Here is a 19,398-nt window from a genome sequence, read left to right as displayed (position 1 = left end):
ACAAAGATAACATTCATCAACTGCCTCCGATCAGAACTCACAAAGAACTACTTCCTTGTAACAAGGAGCTTGGAGAGGCAGCGGCTCTTATTACAAGCTGCAGATTTATTTCCGATATAATAGATTGTAAGAACCTCTACTGCTTCTGTATCATTATGTCTTAACATGTGTTAACGCTATTGGCGTAATATTATTTTATGCACACATTTTTTTACATATGGCGGCCCCTACGGCCATACTGTGTCTATATGTTAACAGCAACCAAGCATCTCTCATTATGCTAACGTTTACCACCCCTTTAAAGGTGCGCTGGGGCAGAACAATAATTGCACTCTCCTAAACACAGGACCCTCACTCACGAGTTTCTCCAATAAGCAGGCCTGTGGGAACTTCCAGATGGTTTCTTATGATGTTGTCCCGATCAGAGTATATCCTGGAGTTCTGCTTTGAGGTCGCTGCATTGCCCCTAAATCAGGCTCTTTTGCAAGAAAACGCCCCTCTAACCACATGACCAATTATATGACACCCTTTCCAAGAATTGGTTCCCATCTTTGATGTGCCAATAAGTTATGGTGGGGTAAAGGTGATGGAAACCCCTCCACTTAAACTAGGAATGGAATTCCTATTACGCAGGATCCTTATCAGTTAGGCCATGAATCACCACTGGGGTTCTTTTAGGAAGATGACACCTCTAGCCAGAGGGCATGTACAAGAAACTGATTTAAATTAACATCAGATTAACCCATTGAATGCTTACACAAAGAAACAAACCACATCTGCTGGATTACCCTCCCATGCATCTACTACATCATATGAGTTAATCATGACAAGGTGTACAAAAGTCAGGGTATCATTTTAGGAGATTTAGGTGTATATAGTACCCTGGATAGGGGGTAAGTACTAAAATGTGACCTATTGATGGCTATTGGTGTAAATGAATAAGGCATGTAAAAGAAGAATAACGTATTTGCTCGATTATAAGACAAGATTTTTTTCAGAGCAAATTCCCCCGAAAAATACCCCTCGTCATACCAAATTGAGTTCAGACTACAAGACTAAGATCCAGATCCACCACAGTGCTGCAGGAGACCTGGATCCTCCTCTCAACCTACGCTGCTGCCGTCACTTCTGCCGGGGGTTCTATGATGGAGCTCTGTGTGGCATGACCTTCCGGTGCTCCACCATAGAAGCCTGGTTGAAGTCCCGGCCACAGGGCCGGCCTTAGGGGTGTGTGACCTGTGCGACCGCACAGGGCGCCATGGCAGGGGCGCCTGCACGGGACTTAACTTAAAACATTGTTTGTTTGTTTTTAAACTTTATTTAACATCATTAAAAAAAAATCGATGCTTTAACCCCTTCGTGACAAAGGCTGATTTTACTTTTTGTACCCTTCGTGACAATGGCCGTTTTAACATTTCTGCGCTGCTCGTGTTTAGTTGTAATTTTCTTCTTTCCCGTTTACTGAACCCACACACATTAGATATTGTTTTTTTCAGGACAAGAAGGGCTTTCTTTAGATGACATTGTTTTGATTGTATCATATTATTTACTATTAAAAAAAGTATAAAATATGGTGACAAATTTTGAGAAAAATTACTGTTTCTAACTTTTAGTTGAAAAATCTTTTACTCATCTATAAAAGGTAATGAAAAAACCTGCTAAATAGATTCTACTATTTGTCCTGAGTTTAGAAATACCCAATGTTTTTATGTTTTTTTGCTTTTTTCTACACATTATGGGGCAATAAGTACAGGTAGCGTTTTGCTATTTCAAAGCCATTTTTTCCAAATATGGTAATTCTTCCCCCCCCATGTGCCATTTCGGGTATCTTTGAAGCCGGCCAATGCAATTTACCCCATCAAGTCATATATTTTTGAAAACTAGACAGCCCAGGGTATTCCAAGTGCTAGTATTTTAACCCTTTCCAAGCACTAATTCTACCATCAGCCTTTGTCAAACTTTATGGTAGTCATTTTTTTTGCATTTGTTTTTTCACACACTTTACTTTAGGTATGAATAAACAGGTTCTGGTATATGTCACTATCATAAAACACCCCAATATGTGTTTAGCAACATCTCCTGAGTACAGCGATACCCCACATGAATGATTTTGCCTGGGTGTTTGGGGGCAAAAGGGCCACATTTGGGGCATGCGCATTTTCAATGTTGAACTTTGGCATTTGGGGATCCACTGCCCATGCCCTATTTGGTACATCTTTGAGCCGGGCCATTTCAGTGTGCCCAACAAAACCATATATTTTTGAAAAATAGACACCCCAGGGTATTTTAAATGCTGGTATTTTAACTCTTTGCATGCACACATTTTACCACCAGCATTTTTTCAAAGTTTGCAGTAGTATTTTTGTGTGTGTATTTTTCCCACACACACCTACTTTATGTATGAATTTACAGCTCCTGGTATATGCCGCTGTCACAAGACACCCCAATATGTGTTCAGTAACATCTCCTGAGTACAGTGATACCCCACATGCATGGGTTTGTCATTTTTGGGGGGAACTAAAAGGCCACATTTGGTACGTGTGCATTTTTCTAATTGGAAATTAGATGTGTGGCCATCCTTCCCCACGTGTTATTTGGGACATTGTTGAATCCGGCCAATTCAATTTACCCCATCAAATCATACATTTTTTAAAAGTAGACACCCCATGGGCATTTAATATGCCAGTATTTTAACTCTTTCCATGCGAGAATTGTTTTAAGCTAATGTGCTAATTTTAGGACTTGCTCACAAAAATATATTTTTTATATATATATTTTAATTTTTTTTTGCCTTTTTTAAAACATTTTTAAGATTTTTTTTCAACTTGAAGGTTCCCCTGATAGTGACATCAGAGGGAAATTATTTTTACATTTTACTGGTTTTTTACTATTTTTTTTCTAATGATTATTAATTTTATTTTATTTTTAATTTCTTTTTTTCAATCACACTGCGATTAGAAAGCTGAGCTCCATTGACTTGCATGGTTGAATGCAGTACCTGTATTCAACCTGCAAGTGGAGCCAGAGTTCTCTAGAGGGTCAGGAGACCGTCTAGCGAACTTTTTCGTCTTTATTATTTTTTTTCCCGGGTCGCCACCATCTTGCTGATGATCGCCTCCTAAACGCTTTTAAAACGGGCGTCCGGGGAGGGGCCAGACATGGCCCCTGATTCCGATCATGGCGTTGCTGAATGCCTCGAGGTCGAGGCATTACAGCAACGCCGTTTGGGTAAAAAAATCACGGATCGATTTTTTTTACCCGTTTTAACAAATGATGGTCCTGGCACGTCATTTGTCGTTAACGACATGTTTTTCCGTGACGTGCCCGGACCGGCAATTGTCATCAAGGGGTTAATCTAAGTCCCGGGCAGGGGCGCCGAGTGGTTTCTCGTGAAGTTCTCAGCAACCGCTCGGCGCCCCTCCTCTATGGCAGTGGGTGAACGTCTCCAGGATGCTCACAGACAACCGCCTCTGCTACCCAACAATTCCACCGGGGCTTCTATGATGGAGCACCGGCGTGACCTTCTGATGATCAGTCATAGAAGTCCCAGGTAGCAGTGGGGGTTGTCATCGCACAGACGTCCACCAGCTGCCCCCACTTGACACCAGGAGCACAGCGGACAAGTCTAGGGATGCATCAGTAAGTCGGGGGAGGGGGGCATAAAGGGGATATAAGGCATATCAGGGGGCAGATTGGCAAATAGGGGATATAAGGCATATCAGGGGCAGAGTAGCAAGCCATGGGGCAGATGTGCATAACTGGGGGGCAGGTTGGCAAATAAAAGGAAATAAAAACAAAAAATGCATTTTTCTCAATCATATTTTTTATTTAATAAGAAAAAATTGTTTACATGTGAATTCATGTTTACTAATAAAACTTTTCCCTATAGGGTAGTCTTATATTCAGGCTTTTTCTGTTCTTTCTAAACTAATATTACAATTTAATTTGGGGGGGTTGTCTTATGGTAATACTGTATATCTTTTTTATACGGTGGCTGCTATTATATACATTATTGTTATCTTTTTAGGGCTGTAGTACACTGCAATATATTCATACCAGACATTCTGAAAATTCTAAACGTTTCTAGAAAAAAAATTCACATCAGGTTAGTAAAGAGGGACTGAGGGTTTTGGGTCCCAAAAGGGACTGTTTCTTCTTTAGAAGGAGGCTTGGGAGGTATGGCCTTTATGAAGAGGTTTTGAGAGGCAAATATTAGGAGTTTAAGGGTCAGGTTACTTAGAAAGTTCCCATATTTCTAATCTAATCTAGATGTCACCACACAACACGTAAATAATAATGCATTTTGAGTGCATACAAAATATATACCGGTACTCTATAAAGACATTGGGGCGTTTATTGGAATTAATAATACAGAGCCATCTCAGAGTAACAATGTTTCCCCGACATCCCGCGACACCAGTGTGTTTTCTGTTGTCGTTCTAGCCCAAGCGCTTCACTTGTGAATGTGCGCGTCAGAACGCTTTCAATAAAGTTTTCTTTCAATGTGTGCGCGCGGCGTGATGACGTAGCCTCTGTGCGCTCGCTGTAGTTTCCGTGCGAAGCGCAAAGACTCCACGTGTTCTGAAGGGAAGCGTGTGATCCCGGTTCCTAAGACTATAGGTGAGGGTTTTTAACGGGAAAATAGCGGGATACAGACATACTAGCGATTATCGGTTTGCATGTGAATTAACAATCTACTTTAACATTGGGGGTTTTTAGGTGACTTTTTAGACGTGCCCTCAAAAACCTGCTTTAGTCCAGGCGATTACATTTATTATAGTGCCAGATAAAGTACTGTTTTAGTCTTCTACTAAATCAGACATGCTAAGGAAGTCACCAATGTTGGATTTGTCTTGCAAACGTGCTCTTAATTCTTATTTTATTTATGTGGCTTCATGAGGGACTGATTTACGTAATGTTTCTACGTCAGATATTTCTTAATTTATGAAGCTAGCATATAAATATCCAATTACTCCAAAGCTGCTCTTCCCTGTCAGGATGGGTGTTTTATAAGTAAAGATGGTAAACTGTATATGCATATAAATATATATATATATATATATATATATATATATATATATATATATATATATATATTGTAATTATATGCATATAGTTGTCCCCCTTTTAAGCACACTTTGTGAGAGGTCCCATAAGTGTTTAAGCATACCTGAAAATATGATTCTCTTTTTCATTCATGAAAACTGTTGGTTTTAAACCGCTTGGAGCGTCTGTTGTGGCTTCATTAATACCTTAGAGTTTAAGTATGTTTGCTTGCTACTTTTTGACATAAAATAGACATTTCCCTACTGTAAAATATAGGCTAGAGTGCAATAACACGCAAGTCTTGTTGAAATTGGGCTTTCCCAAAGAATTTAGGATTTACATACAGCAAATTTTAGGTCTTTGCCAGTTTTCGTGGCATAAGCTATATGTTGTATTAGGCCAAATACATGTTTGTTGAATTGTTACAGCAAATATTTTATGCATTTACACTGTTTATTTTTCCCTGTTTTAGAATGTCTTTTAGAGGGAGAGGTGGCGGCGGCGGCAACTGGGGAGGTAGAGGTGGTGGTGGTGGAGGCAACTGGGGAGGAAGAGGTGGAGGAGGCAACTGGGGAGGAAGAGGTGGCGGCGGACGCGGTGGTGGGAGAGGCGGTTTTGGAAGAGGAGGAGGACGTGGAGGATTCAACAGAGGATATGACCAAGGACCCCCTGAGAGTGTTGTCGGTATGTTTGGGCATTCTATTTGTGTTAATGCACATAGGACTATGGGAACATATTATATATATTATACACACATATATAATGAGAGAGTAGTTTGGTGCGCATTGTTAATTTTACCTTGGTTTGCAGTAAACTAAAGATTTAGTACAGTAGCTTTTTAAAAGCAGTGTTTTTTTAGTCTGTTTATGCTGAGTTTATTTTCTAAACTAATTTGTATGCTTTCAGTGGCTGGGGAGTTCATGCATCCATGTGAAGATGATGTAGTTTGTAAATGCACCACAGATGAAAGCAAAGTGCCTTACTTCAATGCCCCCATCTACCTAGAGAACAAGGAACAGATTGGAAAAGTAGATGAAATATTTGGACAGCTCAGAGACTTTGTATCCTTTCTAATGCCAAAAATGTGATCTTTGCGTATGTTACCAATTTAAACATGCACGGTATAGGCATACAGCTATCCTGAATATAAGAAAAGATCGATAACCGATTATTATTATTGTTTTATATAGCGCCATCAAATTCCGTGGCGCTGTACAAAGGGTAGACAGGACATAACAAGTAGTATGTAACATAACAATTTGACTTAGAGACAATCTAGATGTTTGAGTATTTACCTCGGAAAAATAGGCACGCTAGATGGGCCGGATGATTCTTATCTGCCATTAAATTCTACGCTTCTATAACAAATGTGTAAATCTAAGCAGTATTAATACCATGAGAACAGTTACCCCTGATTATTCCCTATTAAGTTATACCTCTCAATGAAATAGGTAATGCAGAATCTCTTAGAGGCAAATGGTTACATTAATAACCTATCCCTGATGTTCATAATAGAAATACACAAGCAGAGTCAAGACATCTATGTACACAAAACCGTTGTTTGAAATTTTGCTCCAGGGCCATAGCCGTAGGGAGATTTGAATCTCCCTTCTGCTGTTCTGTCAGTGCTATATGGAGTCTGTTTCAACTAAAATATCAGTATATCTGTTAAGTATTTATAATAAGTGTTTTTATAACTTATCTACTCACCACATGTATCTTTGGGTGAGAACCTTTTGTGTTAGTATTACATATTTTTTTCAATATATTTTCTTAATAATTGTACAGTATTTTTCTGTTAAGCTATCTGACAATATGAAGGCATCATCATTTAAGAAGTTACAAAAGGTAAGATGTGATTTTCAAAGTAGCGATGGAAGTTTAGTTGCATCAGATTTTCTGTTTTTGCACTAATGACCAGATGCCACTAAGGTAGAGGTTAAAATGTCACTTGTGCAGTGTGCTATGAATTTTTGTAGCAATTGTATTCGTAAAATTATTGCAAAGTTTCATTATTAAAAGAGTCCGTCCACTGCCATATGTGTTTAGATGTGCATTCATTGCAAAAGTGGATCTAGCATTATGTAGTAAGTTCGGTCAGTCAGAGTATGTGATATCTCTTGTTTATTTGCAGTTTTATATTGATCCGGCAAAGTTACTCCCACTTCAGAGGTTTCTTCCTCGTCCTCCTGGTGAGAAGGGTCCTCCAAGAGGTGGTCGTGGAGGAGGAAGAGGAGGATTTGGAGGCAGAGGCGGAGGAAGAGGAGGTTTTGGTGGCGGTAGAGGAGGTGGTTTGTCTTATTGTATACTTTTGTGAAGCAATTTCTTGGGTCATCTCATTAACTTAAAGAAAGTCATACCAATTTTTGCATGCTTTCTGGGCGGTAAACATGAATCCTAATTTAGGTACCTTGTCCGTACAAAATTCCTATACTAGCAAAATTACTGATTTTGTACACAATTGGTTTCAATGGACGCCAGGGAAACCTTTTACATAATGTCTATATACACTAATAGGTGACTATAATGTCTAGGTACAATGAGTTTTGTTCATGTGTTTCCAGGTGGTTTCAGAGGAGGACGAGGAGGTGGTGGTGGTTTCAGAGGAGGAAGAGGTGGTAATCGTGGATTTAGAGGCAAGTGAACATTTTAATCTTGTTTATGGTTCTCTACCTGTTGCATAGAGGATGATGGATACTTTCTGGGGATTTCCAACTGGTATTGCCAAACACTGTAGTTTAGCAAAACTGCAAACGGCGTCCAGCTTTCCACATCCTATTTCTACTGACAGTAGTACGAGTTCCATAGCTTGAGGCTTTTTTATTTTTTTTATTATATGCAAACCATACACATGGTGGCACTGAAGTGATCGCAGGTTTGTGTTGAAGCTTCCTTTCAAAGAACCTTGGGGTTTATTCCCTAGAGCAGAGGTTGCAGGATGATTACAACTGGAACTTATTAGGGAACAACCTTGGCAGGGTCATCCTTCCGGAATGACCAAGTCTGGTAAAATGCGACATCAGTGATTTATTAAGTTAAAAGACAATTTAAGTGATAGCAAAAAATATATCACAGACCTTTAGCATAATTTTATAATTGTAACCTTTTCTAAAGACAAAATATAGGCAGAAAGGTTTAATGTCAATGTCACCCCTTTTGCTCCCTTGGTTCTTTTGTGGGTTACAGCCCCCATCACTCATTATTCTCACTGATGGTGATGGGATTTGTAGTCAAGAAAAGTCATTGGTATTTTTCTAACTTTTTAATTGCAGCTCTTAAAACAAAGCCAGTGTGTGGCTGCCCCCCTGGGAAGTATGTTGCATACTGATAGATTGCAAAACTTCCATTAGAACCAGGAAGATGGCTGCCAGTTGGCTCAGGAGCCAATTGGCAGCATCCTCTACATCAGTGGTTCTCAACTCATGGGTCACGGAGGGTCAGGGCCCACTTTCTTGGGGCTGCCTAACACATTCTAGCGGCAATGCGCGAGCAGCAGGCTGTCAGGACCGTGGCCGCAACAATCAGGGCCATCAGGCAGCCTCTGGTCCGCCATGTACTTTAGCATTACTCCCTGACCGCAAAGAAAGCTGCTTGATTGGTTTGCGGTCGCTGCCTGTTCCTAGTGGGAGCTGAATGAAGTTTTTCTCTGACTGCTCCTCCCCTCTTCCTGCTTCAGCCCGCGGACAGCCATTCAACTCCCTCATCTTTTCTGAGGTTATTTTTGGGTTGCGACTTAATGACCAAAGACAAATGTGGGTCCTGAGGATACACGGGTTGAGAACCACTGCTCTACATTGATATACGTGGTTGGCTCCTAGGGTCCGCGTTGACAACCGCATAACGTATACATGATTTGCACTGGAAGGGTTAATAGTTAAGCTCTGCTGGATTTTAGGTGCAGCGTGGCATTTCACATCTGGGGAAGATGGAGAGTAACAGATTGATTTACTAAAAATCTCATTGTGTGTGTATAACTTGTCAGTTGTAAAGTTCATACATTGGAGTTATATATATGTTACTGAAATTGTCATAATCTGTAGATTAAAGGATTCTTTTTATTTTGAGATTAGTAATATTTGGCAGTATAAACCTCATAATCCACTGTTTATTATCAATGTGGTGATGTGCTTCGAAAAGAAAAATGTGGCTTTAGACATTCACATGCCTAAAACGTCTTCAAATATCTAGTGTAAACTACCCCTATTCATTTTAACATCTTTTCCATTTTATCCATTTTCTTTTTTCTTCAAAAGGAGGTCGGTAATGAGAGCTGTTTATTTTGGAGACGGTTGCTGCTTTTCACAGTTTACAGATTTTAACATTGAAGACCTGAAATGCTGCCTCTTTCTTTGTTGATCTTTGAAATGGGACTAAATCATGACTGTAAAATGCAGAACCTCTTCCGATACTTAGGAAGCCTCTCAGTATCTTCTGTTTGTATGGTTGAATAAATTCAACTGTGTTTTTGGACCAGAATATTTGCCTGGTTTTTTTATTTTTATAACTTGAAAATGTTTTTAACCTGTGGCTACTTGTTTAGCATGAAATCAAGTATTCTATAAAAAAAAAATAAAGTAATTTAAGTAAAATGTTAGCAATTGTTCTGGTTTATAGATGAGAGAATGGACTTTTTAAATAATTCACACAGCCTCCTGTTAACTGTTTGTAAATATGAAAACCAATTCCCTCTGTGATGCCAATAAAATATTTTCAAATCTTGGTTGTTGCATTTTTCATTTCTTATCTTAAAAACATTGTTCTTTTAAAGTCCGAAGGGATGTATGTTTCCACAGTGAACTACAGGAGTTCTTGAATAATGCCTCGCGTACATTGGATCAATCTCTCCCCGTAAATGAAATGTGCATTATGCAGGCTGTTCTTACCAGCCTTGTACTTTAATGATAATAAACTAGTGTTTCTTTGTATGTGAGGGTATACAGTGACTATAGTAATGTGGGGCCTCAAGTTTGATTGTGATTACTGATCTGATGATTAGAAAGGGGTCTGTGACAGATAAGACATTATGCGTTTAGTATATCCATAGGTGCCCATGGTTGCCTCCATGGCAAAACAATTGTAAAAAAAAAAAACCCAAAAACAAGCACATGGTGCTTTTGTATTTTTATATAAAGAAAACTCCCTGGTCTGATTAAGATATTTTTTGATCATTGTACTGAAAAAAGGAAAACAAACTATTAATTCCAAGAAGAGCAAAATAATCCATGTTTAATGGTGGAGCTACCCTCTAATGAGTTCATGTGACTGGTTTAAGCGCCTAGCTATGAATGGAGTTTTAATGCTGCGTTGTTGAATGACTGAGCTTCTGTGCTGGTCTTTGTTTTGCTAAAAAGCTTAGCTGCATACAGACGCAAAGTTGAGGTTCTTTGAGACATGCAACCAATTTAACGCTTGAAATAAAATAACTACTCCCAACTTCCAGTGCTTGCTTGAAGACAGAAGGTTTGAGATGGATAAAACCTCAGATTATTTTACAGTCTTGCCTCTCGGATATGGCGTACCAAACGTTTCTCTCGCCTCCACGGAAGGCCATTCTGTTTTTTCCCAGAAGGAGCATAATATAGTAGCAGCCTATCTGATCACTGCAGGTATGAATAGCTTCAAGAATTCATTATTTACATTTTTAAGGATGTAGCTGTAAAATTGGTTATTTTGAGTTGCTAAGGATATGTACAAACCTTGACGCCAATGACTTGCCTACAAGCAAACACTCGAACTGCGGAAATTTGAACAATGACTTAAATATCATACCTGTTTTTTTAATGCTTTGTGATCCTCTCCTAACACTTCCCTTCAAAGCCCCTAATCCTCTATATGTACCTACAATTGCAGAATCACAACAAACAGCACAGGGGGTTACTTATAAAGAACGATTGTGTTGCCGCGTTTTAGTGGTCTTATCATTATAGAAAGCCGTGGAATGTTGACATCAGCAGGATTGATCCTCGACTGCTATGATGATAAAACTGCTTTTCAGACTTCGTCTTTTATAAGTACCGTAGCTGCTTTGGTTTTCTCCTCTTTTGTGATGCAGGTCACCTTTTTAGTTTTTTCTTTTATCATCTTGGCATAAAGCCCTATTCTAGCATTCATTATTCACTCTGTATTCACTGAATGTTATTTTTCCCCAATTTATTTACCTTGGAGATATCCATAAAATACTTGGATATTAGTGTTTTTTTGTACTCGTATGTTAAAAGTTTATAGCAAACACTTTATGTAATATCAAGAAAAATACAGAGGTAGACTGTTGCTACTATAAAAGATAAGGTAGCTACTTAGCATCCCTGTTGATTTAAGTGGCCTCCTAGGATGTGGTAATATATTTTTGATATCAATATATAACGTATATAAGTTAATTTAATGTATAATTATTTTTCTAACTATTACAATTTAGTTTTGTGCAATACATTAATTTAAATGAAAGCAGAAAGCGTATTTTGTACTGATATTAAGTAGAAATAAAATAGGTAGGTGAGGCAATCTGTGAGAACATCCCTGGGTTTGATTACAGAATGATCCAGGGATTAAAGGGAGGTTGGTGTATGGAACACTTGCAAGTCATCATTAGCACTTTGGGGTCTATTCACTACGAATAGTTACGTTTCAGCTCTGTGACTTTACTATACTTTATGAATGCCAATCTCTAATAAGTTTCTGGAACAGGTAGAGCTTGATTGACCCTGTAAAATGTATAGTTAACACATTAAGCAGGGCCATCTCGACCCTTTCTGCTGGACAAACTTGCTGCTGTTGGCCCTTCTTAATGAATAGTGAAGTGAGTTGAAACCACAATGTTTTCACAAGTTTGGACATGATCATTACATATAGATTATTGGTTTAGGGCCCCTAAAACCCCGGAGCTTCTTGTAAAAAAAAAACCCACCTAAAACTATTAAAACATAAGTGTTATACTTGTTGTGTTTGTTTCCAAGGTGTAATAAGCCTTTTGAGCAACATTATTGTACTTGGAATCTTTGTCAAATACAAGGAACTGCGCACAGCAACCAATGCGATCATCATTAACTTGGCCTTCACCGACATTGGTGTCAGCGGGATCGGGTATCCAATGTCGGCTGCCTCCGACATACACGGAAGTTGGAAATTTGGAAACAACGGATGCCAGGTACAGTAGTGACATGTTATTCTCTCAAACCTATACTGGTTTACTACTAAAAGATATCTTGGTTTGTGTTTGTTTTTAATGGGTTGAATAAGAAATAAATAAATTGAGCTTTGATTTTACTTTTTTATTTTTAATTTACAGCGTCTGACATTGTGTTACAAAAAACCCCTTTAGATACTGCATGGTTTTGGCAGCCTGTTTTGGAAAGACTTTGCTCGCATAATTGGGCATGGAGAACAAGAACTTTCATCTGTCTTCTTTCTTCGTCCACTTCTCACTGGTGTCAGGTCCGTTACCAGGCCTCTCGGAGCACTTCTGCAAAAGGGTGGAGCCTCCAAGCACACCCTCTCCCCTAATTGGAGGAATGGAGAGAGGCTGTCCACGTGGCTACGCCCTTTTGCGGAATTACTCCGAGAAGCCAGAATAATGCAGATTAATTTGCCGAGAAAGAGAGGTGCAAAAGATGCCGCTTTTCTTTCTCTGGAGATCCATCTGCATTATTTGGCGTCTTGGTGTACTTCCTTTTGTGGAAGTGGTCTAGGTAACAGACCTGGTACCAGGAAGATACGGATGCAGAAAGAACAGACAAAAGAAAAAGAAGAGGCAAGAGAAGAAGTGGAGCTGTGTAAAAGATGACAGGTACATTTTTGCTGAGAACAAAAAACACAAAATACAGCGCTTAATTTAATGTGAAAAAAAATATTTTGTGAGAGAAAAAAGAGAGATTCACATACACCTCTCAATAACAAGGTCGAATTTCATTTCTGAAATGGGAAAAGCCCTCCGAAATGAACTTTATCTGAACTGAAAGGCCAAGAAACTAAATTTGTTGTCTGAAAACGAATGGACAAACAACGCAAGGAAAAATGAGTACTAATTGTTTTTTTCTCCATTTGCACATGCATGAGCACAACGTGGTCTCATTAGACCCCCTGCAACATTCGCTGAGCCTGCACTGGCAGGACACCATGGGCCTCTGGGCTATCATATGCATTAAAGTGCATACCATGACTGGAGGGTCCCTTTAATGTCTTAAAAAGACGTTGAAGTGAAAAGTTCAGATTTAGTTGGGCCCGATATGTCAAATATCTTAATTAAAGAGTGCTCGGTCTGGCAATTTATGGCCCAAGTCCTAATCCCACCTGACCAAAATGGTGATATTGCCATTCAGAAGACAGCTTGGCAGTGACAGACAACCCCAAAGGCACAAAAGCCAATTCTCTCTAAAATACTACGGTATTTACTTAGGCTTTAAGAGTTTTAGCCCAAACCTTTCACCAGTTATATACAATGCCCTCATTTCCTACCCCTTTCCCTCCACTGAATTGCCCCATGCACTCTTTGTCAGATGTACAGCTAGATGAAAAAATTGGGTTTTTGTCCCCAGGGAAAACATTGCAATTTCAGCCCTTCCACAATAACGTAGGAAAGTGCTGTCAGTTTCCATTCTTTTTTTTACTGAAACGTTGTGTATATTATGAAATAAAGTTCATGCCTCATGTCAGAGACACATATTTTCTTGTCCAATTAGAATTTTCCTGCTGTCACGTGATATGACATTCATTCATATCACATCATTTTTGCAACCGCTAGTCAGCTGTACCTCGAGTGTGCTCGTGACTTTAACTTTTAAGTTAAATTGGCATTTAGCAAGAGGTCATATCTTTGTAGGTACATGTGTACAAATAACAGTAGGAACGCACCAATTAAATCCTATGTAATAGTGTTTTCAGATTAAAACAATGATATATATCTATTAGAAACCCACAATTTTTATACACAGTGGAGAGGCATATTTTGACTAGGCACTGCTCTAGGCCTGACCCAAAATAAAGCAGCACCCCCCCCACCTTACCTCTGCAGTCGCTGTCTCCTATACTGAGTGTTGGGATATGATGTCATATCCTGATGCACTGCATTTTGAAGACGTGTGTCATGGAGTAATTGTAATATGTGTCTGTGCTGGCTCCATAATGTATATAAGATGGTTACAAGGAGATCTCCCCAACCGGTCCAAGTAAAAGTGGCGCCCCAGTAGGGCAATCTGCCTCTGTAGCTGAGGCTGCCCCCTGAAACAGCCACTGACTGTAGGGACAGCCATTTTAAAGTCCTGTTCTCAGGATCTGCATTATTATCATATCTGGAGGCTACCCGGAGCCTTCCCTTGCAGGACACGGCAAGGACTGATGTTGGGGGGCAGTCCTGCTGACGCCGGCGGGCGTTCCCGATGACGTCTGGGGGTGTTCCAGCTGATTGCAGTGGACATTCCTGCTGACATCACGTGAAACACCCCCATTTAAAGGGAAAATTGGCGGGGAGCGGGGCGTGTCAAGACCCCGCTTCCGCGACCCCGAGGATTCAGGTGTTGACCCGAAGAACCCGAGAAGCGGTGCTTCACCCAGAGATCTTTGGGTCAAACACGGAGAGTTCCCAGGTATGATTATTATGTCTCCCCATTAAAGTGCTGCTCTGCTATTGTTGAGTTACAGATTGTTGTTATTTGGCTCAGGCAGCCCTTGTGAAGATAACTTCAGGATAAGAATATACTACACTTTTTTCTAGTCTTGCCACCTTGAGCTGCAACAGAAAACCAGAACATATAGACAGAGTTAATACATTCATTTAGTTACGGATAAAGCTGTGGCGACAGTTTCCTTTGTAATATTGTAAATTTATTTTGAGATTTCTTAATTTCATTGTCTATTAGTGTGACACTTCTTTCTTACTTACAGATATATGCTGGCCTGAACATATTCTTTGGAATGGCAAGTATAGGACTTCTGACTGTTGTTGCCATTGATCGATATTTGACAATCTGTAGGCCTGACATAGGTATAGTATGTACCAACATAATGTATTTTTTAATGATCGTAATTGGTTTTACTATCGTACTTATGTTACCAAAGTAGCCAAATATAATTAAAGAAAATGTTTATGGCCCATTGGAAAACTAGATAGCAAGCAGCAGTCGTACAATTACTCACAATATTTGTATATTGTTCAATTTATTACTAAAGCATTATGATAAATGTTAAATATTGTACATTATTGTCATCATGGTGATAGTATTCATCAACGTCTCATTCGTACTTGCTCTGTTTACCTTGAAAAAATAAAATTGGGGCCAAATATCTTCCCAACTATAGGAAGAAGAATTACAGCCTGTCACTACACCGCTATGATCCTTGCTGCCTGGATAAATGCAGTATTCTGGTCAGTGATGCCCATAGTGGGGTGGGCAAGTTACGCTCCAGATCCCACTGGAGCTACATGTACCATTAACTGGAGGAAAAATGATGCGTAAGAATGTTTTAATAGTATTAGTGAAAATCAGTACTGGATAACATGATTTGTTTAGGAATTTAAGTGCATCTGTAAGGTTTCAAATCTATTTTGGTTTAGAAATGATAAATTATCAGTAAACCCTGACAACATGTCGGTATTAATGTTGGGGCATAGTCTGTCAGATAGACATAGTCAAACAACATGTGACATCAGAGGTTAAACCACCTCGTGTGAATAGTGAGGTACAAGCCCGGACTGGGAACTAAAACTAGACCTGGAAATAATTGAATGCCAGCCCCATATTTCAAAAATGCCATTTTTGGGCACACTGCACATGTCGGGTTCTGGCCCCAATACTTTTTGTTTAGAATAGGGGTAACGCCTGTATTTGAAAGTATATTTGAAAAACCCATTAGTCTTATTAAGATGCAAATGAAAACACATAGTTCCTAATATCACTGCGGCCATGACATCATGCAACGAGAGACCAAATGAGAGAGCACCGGTAGAGCATCTAAAGTATAAAATTACTTTATATTTACTCTACTTTATATGTAAAGTATGTGTATATATATATATGTATGTATGTACTGTTTATGTAAGTGTATGGTGTTAGAGGGGTTGTGTGTGAATGTATGTGTAATTGTATGTGTATGTTGTATATGCATGTATATGTAAAATATATGTGTGTGTGTTAGTGTAGATGTCCCTGACCATCATCCTAATTAATTCCAATACCCAACTACAATTATTATCCCCCAATCACCATAATTATACCCCCATCATCGTATTCCTCCTCACCATCCTTTCCATCCCCTACCATTATAATATATTAATTATAACCCACATTGCACCACACTCATACCCCTCCATCTTCATGCTCCCTAACAAAACTTCTCATCATCTCCATACCCATCCTTTATTTCCCTATCATCTTAATACCCTTCCCTTAGCATGCCCCCCTTTATATTAATTTAATATTGAACAATAATTTTCAATTTAACACAGGGGCATAAGTATAATTAGATGACCAGCCTTAAAACTGGCGCCAGGGTGGGAAGCCTATCCGGAAATCTTAGCCGGTATCCTAGTAGGCCAGTCCAACCCTAGTGAGGTAGCAGACACTCGTGTCTCAAACTTCCTTGCGGTGATACTTGTGACCTAATGATGCAAAATGCCCCACAAGGCACTGTTCACAATCCCAGAAAGCAATGCATGTCAGGTACACAGTGGGTGTTAATGGATACATATGCAACCCACTGAATGAGTGAGGGACTATTAAAGTCCAAATTTCATGAACTAGCATTCTCTATAGCCATACTTATTTTTTTTGGCCTGAAGCACACCGTTTTGTCCACAGATTCATTTATAGATGTGCTGCTCACAGCTTTGTGAAGTACACTTTTAATATATACCAATTCTAGACATGATTTTTATGAGACAGGCAATTCCTGTTTAATTTTTTTCCACTATGCCTTTCCACGCAGATCATTTGTGTCATACACCATGACCGTGGTTGGAATAAATTTTGTGGTCCCTTTGATGGTGATGTTTTACTGTTATTATAACGTGTCCAGGACCATGAAAGGCTATGATAGCAGAAATAGCCTTGGGGGCTCCAACGTAGACTGGTCCGATCAAGCTGATGTAACCAAGGTATGGGTAAAACTAATCAGAATTGATGTTGGGTGAAAAAAAAATGCTGACGCTTTCACCGTTCTTAATGGGTATGTTCCATATGCTGTGTTTCCTGCTCTGCAATTTAATGAGAGTATAGTAAGCACTGCATAACAAGAAAATCAATCAAGATCTAAGAATGTAAGATGCTCCTGATCCATAGATCTTACAAGATAAATAGCTGTGAATAAAATAATGATATATATGAGGATAAGTATATATAGACTTCTTCTGGTCAAAAACAGTGCTGGAAGGTGTCTTAAGTGCAGATTTTAATTCTGTGTTAATATTTCTGAGAGATTTTACAACTAACACACACACTTTGTAGGACTGCTAAGGATCTTTACTTTTTTGCTTCAACACCTTGGCTTCTTTTACAATTCTCCAAGTCATTGTATATATACCTATATTGATGTACCTAAACATATGTGTTTGATTACCATGTTTTCATATATTCTAATATATTTCAGATGTCTGTGGTGATGATTGTGATGTTTCTGGTGGCTTGGTCTCCTTATTCTATAGTTTGCTTATGGTCTTCATTTGGGGATCCCAGACAAATCTCTCCAGCCATGGCAATAATAGCACCTCTGTTCGCCAAATCCTCAACTTTCTACAATCCTTGCATTTACGTAATTGCAAATAAAAAGTAAGTAATACTGAAATGATTTCTGCTGCTATTAGTTGTCTTACTCAAGCTGCTTTTACATATTACCTGATTTCTATACACTTACAGTATCCTTTATTGTTTTTCCTTATGTTGAAGGCTTTATTATAAATATAATTAACAGCATATGAAAAATCCAGATAAAGTCAGAAAACGAGAAAACATTTTTTTACAAAATGGCTGCAATGAGGTGGATTTTGCATTAGGTGACGATTTACTCATTTATTACGTTTTCATGTGCAAATCTGCAGACATCGTGTGTCACAGAGATAATTTTATTAGACTGAGGCAAAGAGAGCCTTTATTGTTTGGCCCTCTAAACCTTGTCATAGTCATTGACAGTGCCAAACAGGTAAGCAAAGTATCCATTTAAGGTAACTTTTTATTCACCAAGTGGAGATTATGCAATAGAGTTGCTATTTCATCTCCCTTACTTCACTAGTCATTATGAAAGGCCAACAATGGCAGGTTTCTCCAGCAAGAAGGCCTCAGCTGGCCCTGTATAATGCTTAATGCGTTGGGTGAAGAATAAAACTGAATTTTATGCTTATTTGATGTCTTCTTCCAGGTTCAGAAGAGCAATATTATCCATGGTGCAGTGCAAGGCACGACAAGAAGTAACTCTTGATAACCACTTCCCAATGAGTGTCTCCCAAAGCACTCTGGCATAGGGATGACACCCTTATACTCTGTGCCTTCATATGCCAATAAACAAGTGACAATGTTTAACCTGCTTCTCCATGTGTATGATTTTTGTGATTTATGAGGTGGATGGAACCAAGCAGGAAGAGGGTGAGGGTAAGCTCCTCTCTCCACACTTGCCTATCACAGGTATTGCCCAAGATGATGTTAATTAATTACCATATATATGACCGAAAGTATGTTTCTTATTATTGAGTTTAGGTGTTTCAGCCACCTAAGAGGTGTATAAAATCGAGGAAGATAGGCAGCCATCTTCATAGACAAACACTGGCAGTAGAATGAGCCGTACTGAAGAGCTCAGTGGCTTTAAACATGGCTTTGTCATAGTATGCCACCTTCAGCAGAAGCGCTTTGAGTTGAGAACTTCATGAAATGGGTTTCCATGTCAGAGTAACTACAAAGCCAAAAATCAATGTGCAATGTCAAGCAGTGGCTTGAGTAGTATAAACCACACCTCCACTGGACTCTGCAGCAGTGGAAGCATTCTCTGGAGTGATAAATCCCACTTCCAGCATCAGTGCCTGACTTCACAAATACTCTTTTGGCTGAATGGGCATAAATTCCCACAGGCACACTCCAAAATCTTGTGGAGAGCTTACCCAGAAATTGTTTTCATTAAGACATCTTAAAAATTGGTCTCTACTGCTAGTAGCAAGAAACTCTCCAAACTATGAAAATGGAATGATCTCCAAACTGAAACCTCCAAAAGTTCCCCAATACAGATACCTGGAAACGATCCATACTTTGGTGTTTCCGGCTGAAGTAATGGTTCTCCAATATTGCAAGCCCTGAAAACTAGAGTCCAAATCCAGCTCTGAATTTTTAATTGGTTATCCAGTATTGTGTTCAATAAACCACCAAATGTAACCTGCATAGT

The 19,398-nt window shown here is 39.1% G+C and overlaps 2 protein-coding genes across 2 annotated transcripts; both read left to right on the top strand.

Moving 5' to 3' along the window:
- Positions 1 to 3,800: 3,800 nt before the first annotated feature.
- LOC149289337 (visual pigment-like receptor peropsin) lies at positions 3,801 to 18,490 on the top strand. Its single transcript, XM_089490794.1, has 8 exons — positions 3,801 to 3,819; positions 10,566 to 10,652; positions 12,000 to 12,190; positions 14,923 to 15,022; positions 15,337 to 15,490; positions 16,963 to 17,131; positions 17,623 to 17,801; positions 18,388 to 18,490. The coding sequence occupies exons 1-8, from the start codon at positions 3,801 to 3,803 to the stop codon at positions 18,488 to 18,490; spliced, it is 1,002 nt and encodes a 333-aa protein (XP_089346920.1).
- LOC149289338 (H/ACA ribonucleoprotein complex subunit 1-like) lies at positions 5,520 to 7,690 on the top strand. Its single transcript, XM_089490657.1, has 5 exons — positions 5,520 to 5,730; positions 5,953 to 6,107; positions 6,835 to 6,894; positions 7,181 to 7,334; positions 7,611 to 7,690. The coding sequence occupies exons 1-5, from the start codon at positions 5,520 to 5,522 to the stop codon at positions 7,688 to 7,690; spliced, it is 660 nt and encodes a 219-aa protein (XP_089346783.1).
- Positions 18,491 to 19,398: the final 908 nt, after the last annotated feature.

Source organism: Sceloporus occidentalis, unplaced genomic scaffold, assembly GCF_023333645.1.
Source record: "Sceloporus occidentalis isolate IW3139 unplaced genomic scaffold, rSceOcc1.0.p SCAF_46, whole genome shotgun sequence".
NCBI lineage: Eukaryota > Metazoa > Chordata > Lepidosauria > Squamata > Phrynosomatidae > Sceloporus > Sceloporus occidentalis.
The sequence above is the reverse complement of the archived record's forward strand: the minus strand, read 5'-3'. Positions and strand labels throughout refer to the sequence as shown.

What these genes read in the sequence shown, in the direction of transcription:
- LOC149289338 (XM_089490657.1), top strand. Translation starts at nt 5,520, where the DNA reads ATGTCTTTTAGAGGGAGAGGTGGCGGCGGCGGCAACTGGGGAGGTAGA. An exon ending in ACCCCCTGAGAGTGTTGTCG is followed by an intron (nt 5,731 to 5,952) that starts GTATGTTTGGGC and finishes GTATGCTTTCAG; the next exon opens with TGGCTGGGGAGTTCATGCAT. An exon ending in TTGGACAGCTCAGAGACTTT is followed by an intron (nt 6,108 to 6,834) that starts GTATCCTTTCTA and finishes ATAATTGTACAG; the next exon opens with TATTTTTCTGTTAAGCTATC.
- LOC149289337 (XM_089490794.1), top strand. An exon ending in AACTGGAGGAAAAATGATGC is followed by an intron (nt 15,491 to 16,962) that starts GTAAGAATGTTT and finishes CTTTCCACGCAG; the next exon opens with ATCATTTGTGTCATACACCA. An exon ending in TACGTAATTGCAAATAAAAA is followed by an intron (nt 17,802 to 18,387) that starts GTAAGTAATACT and finishes GTCTTCTTCCAG; the next exon opens with GTTCAGAAGAGCAATATTAT.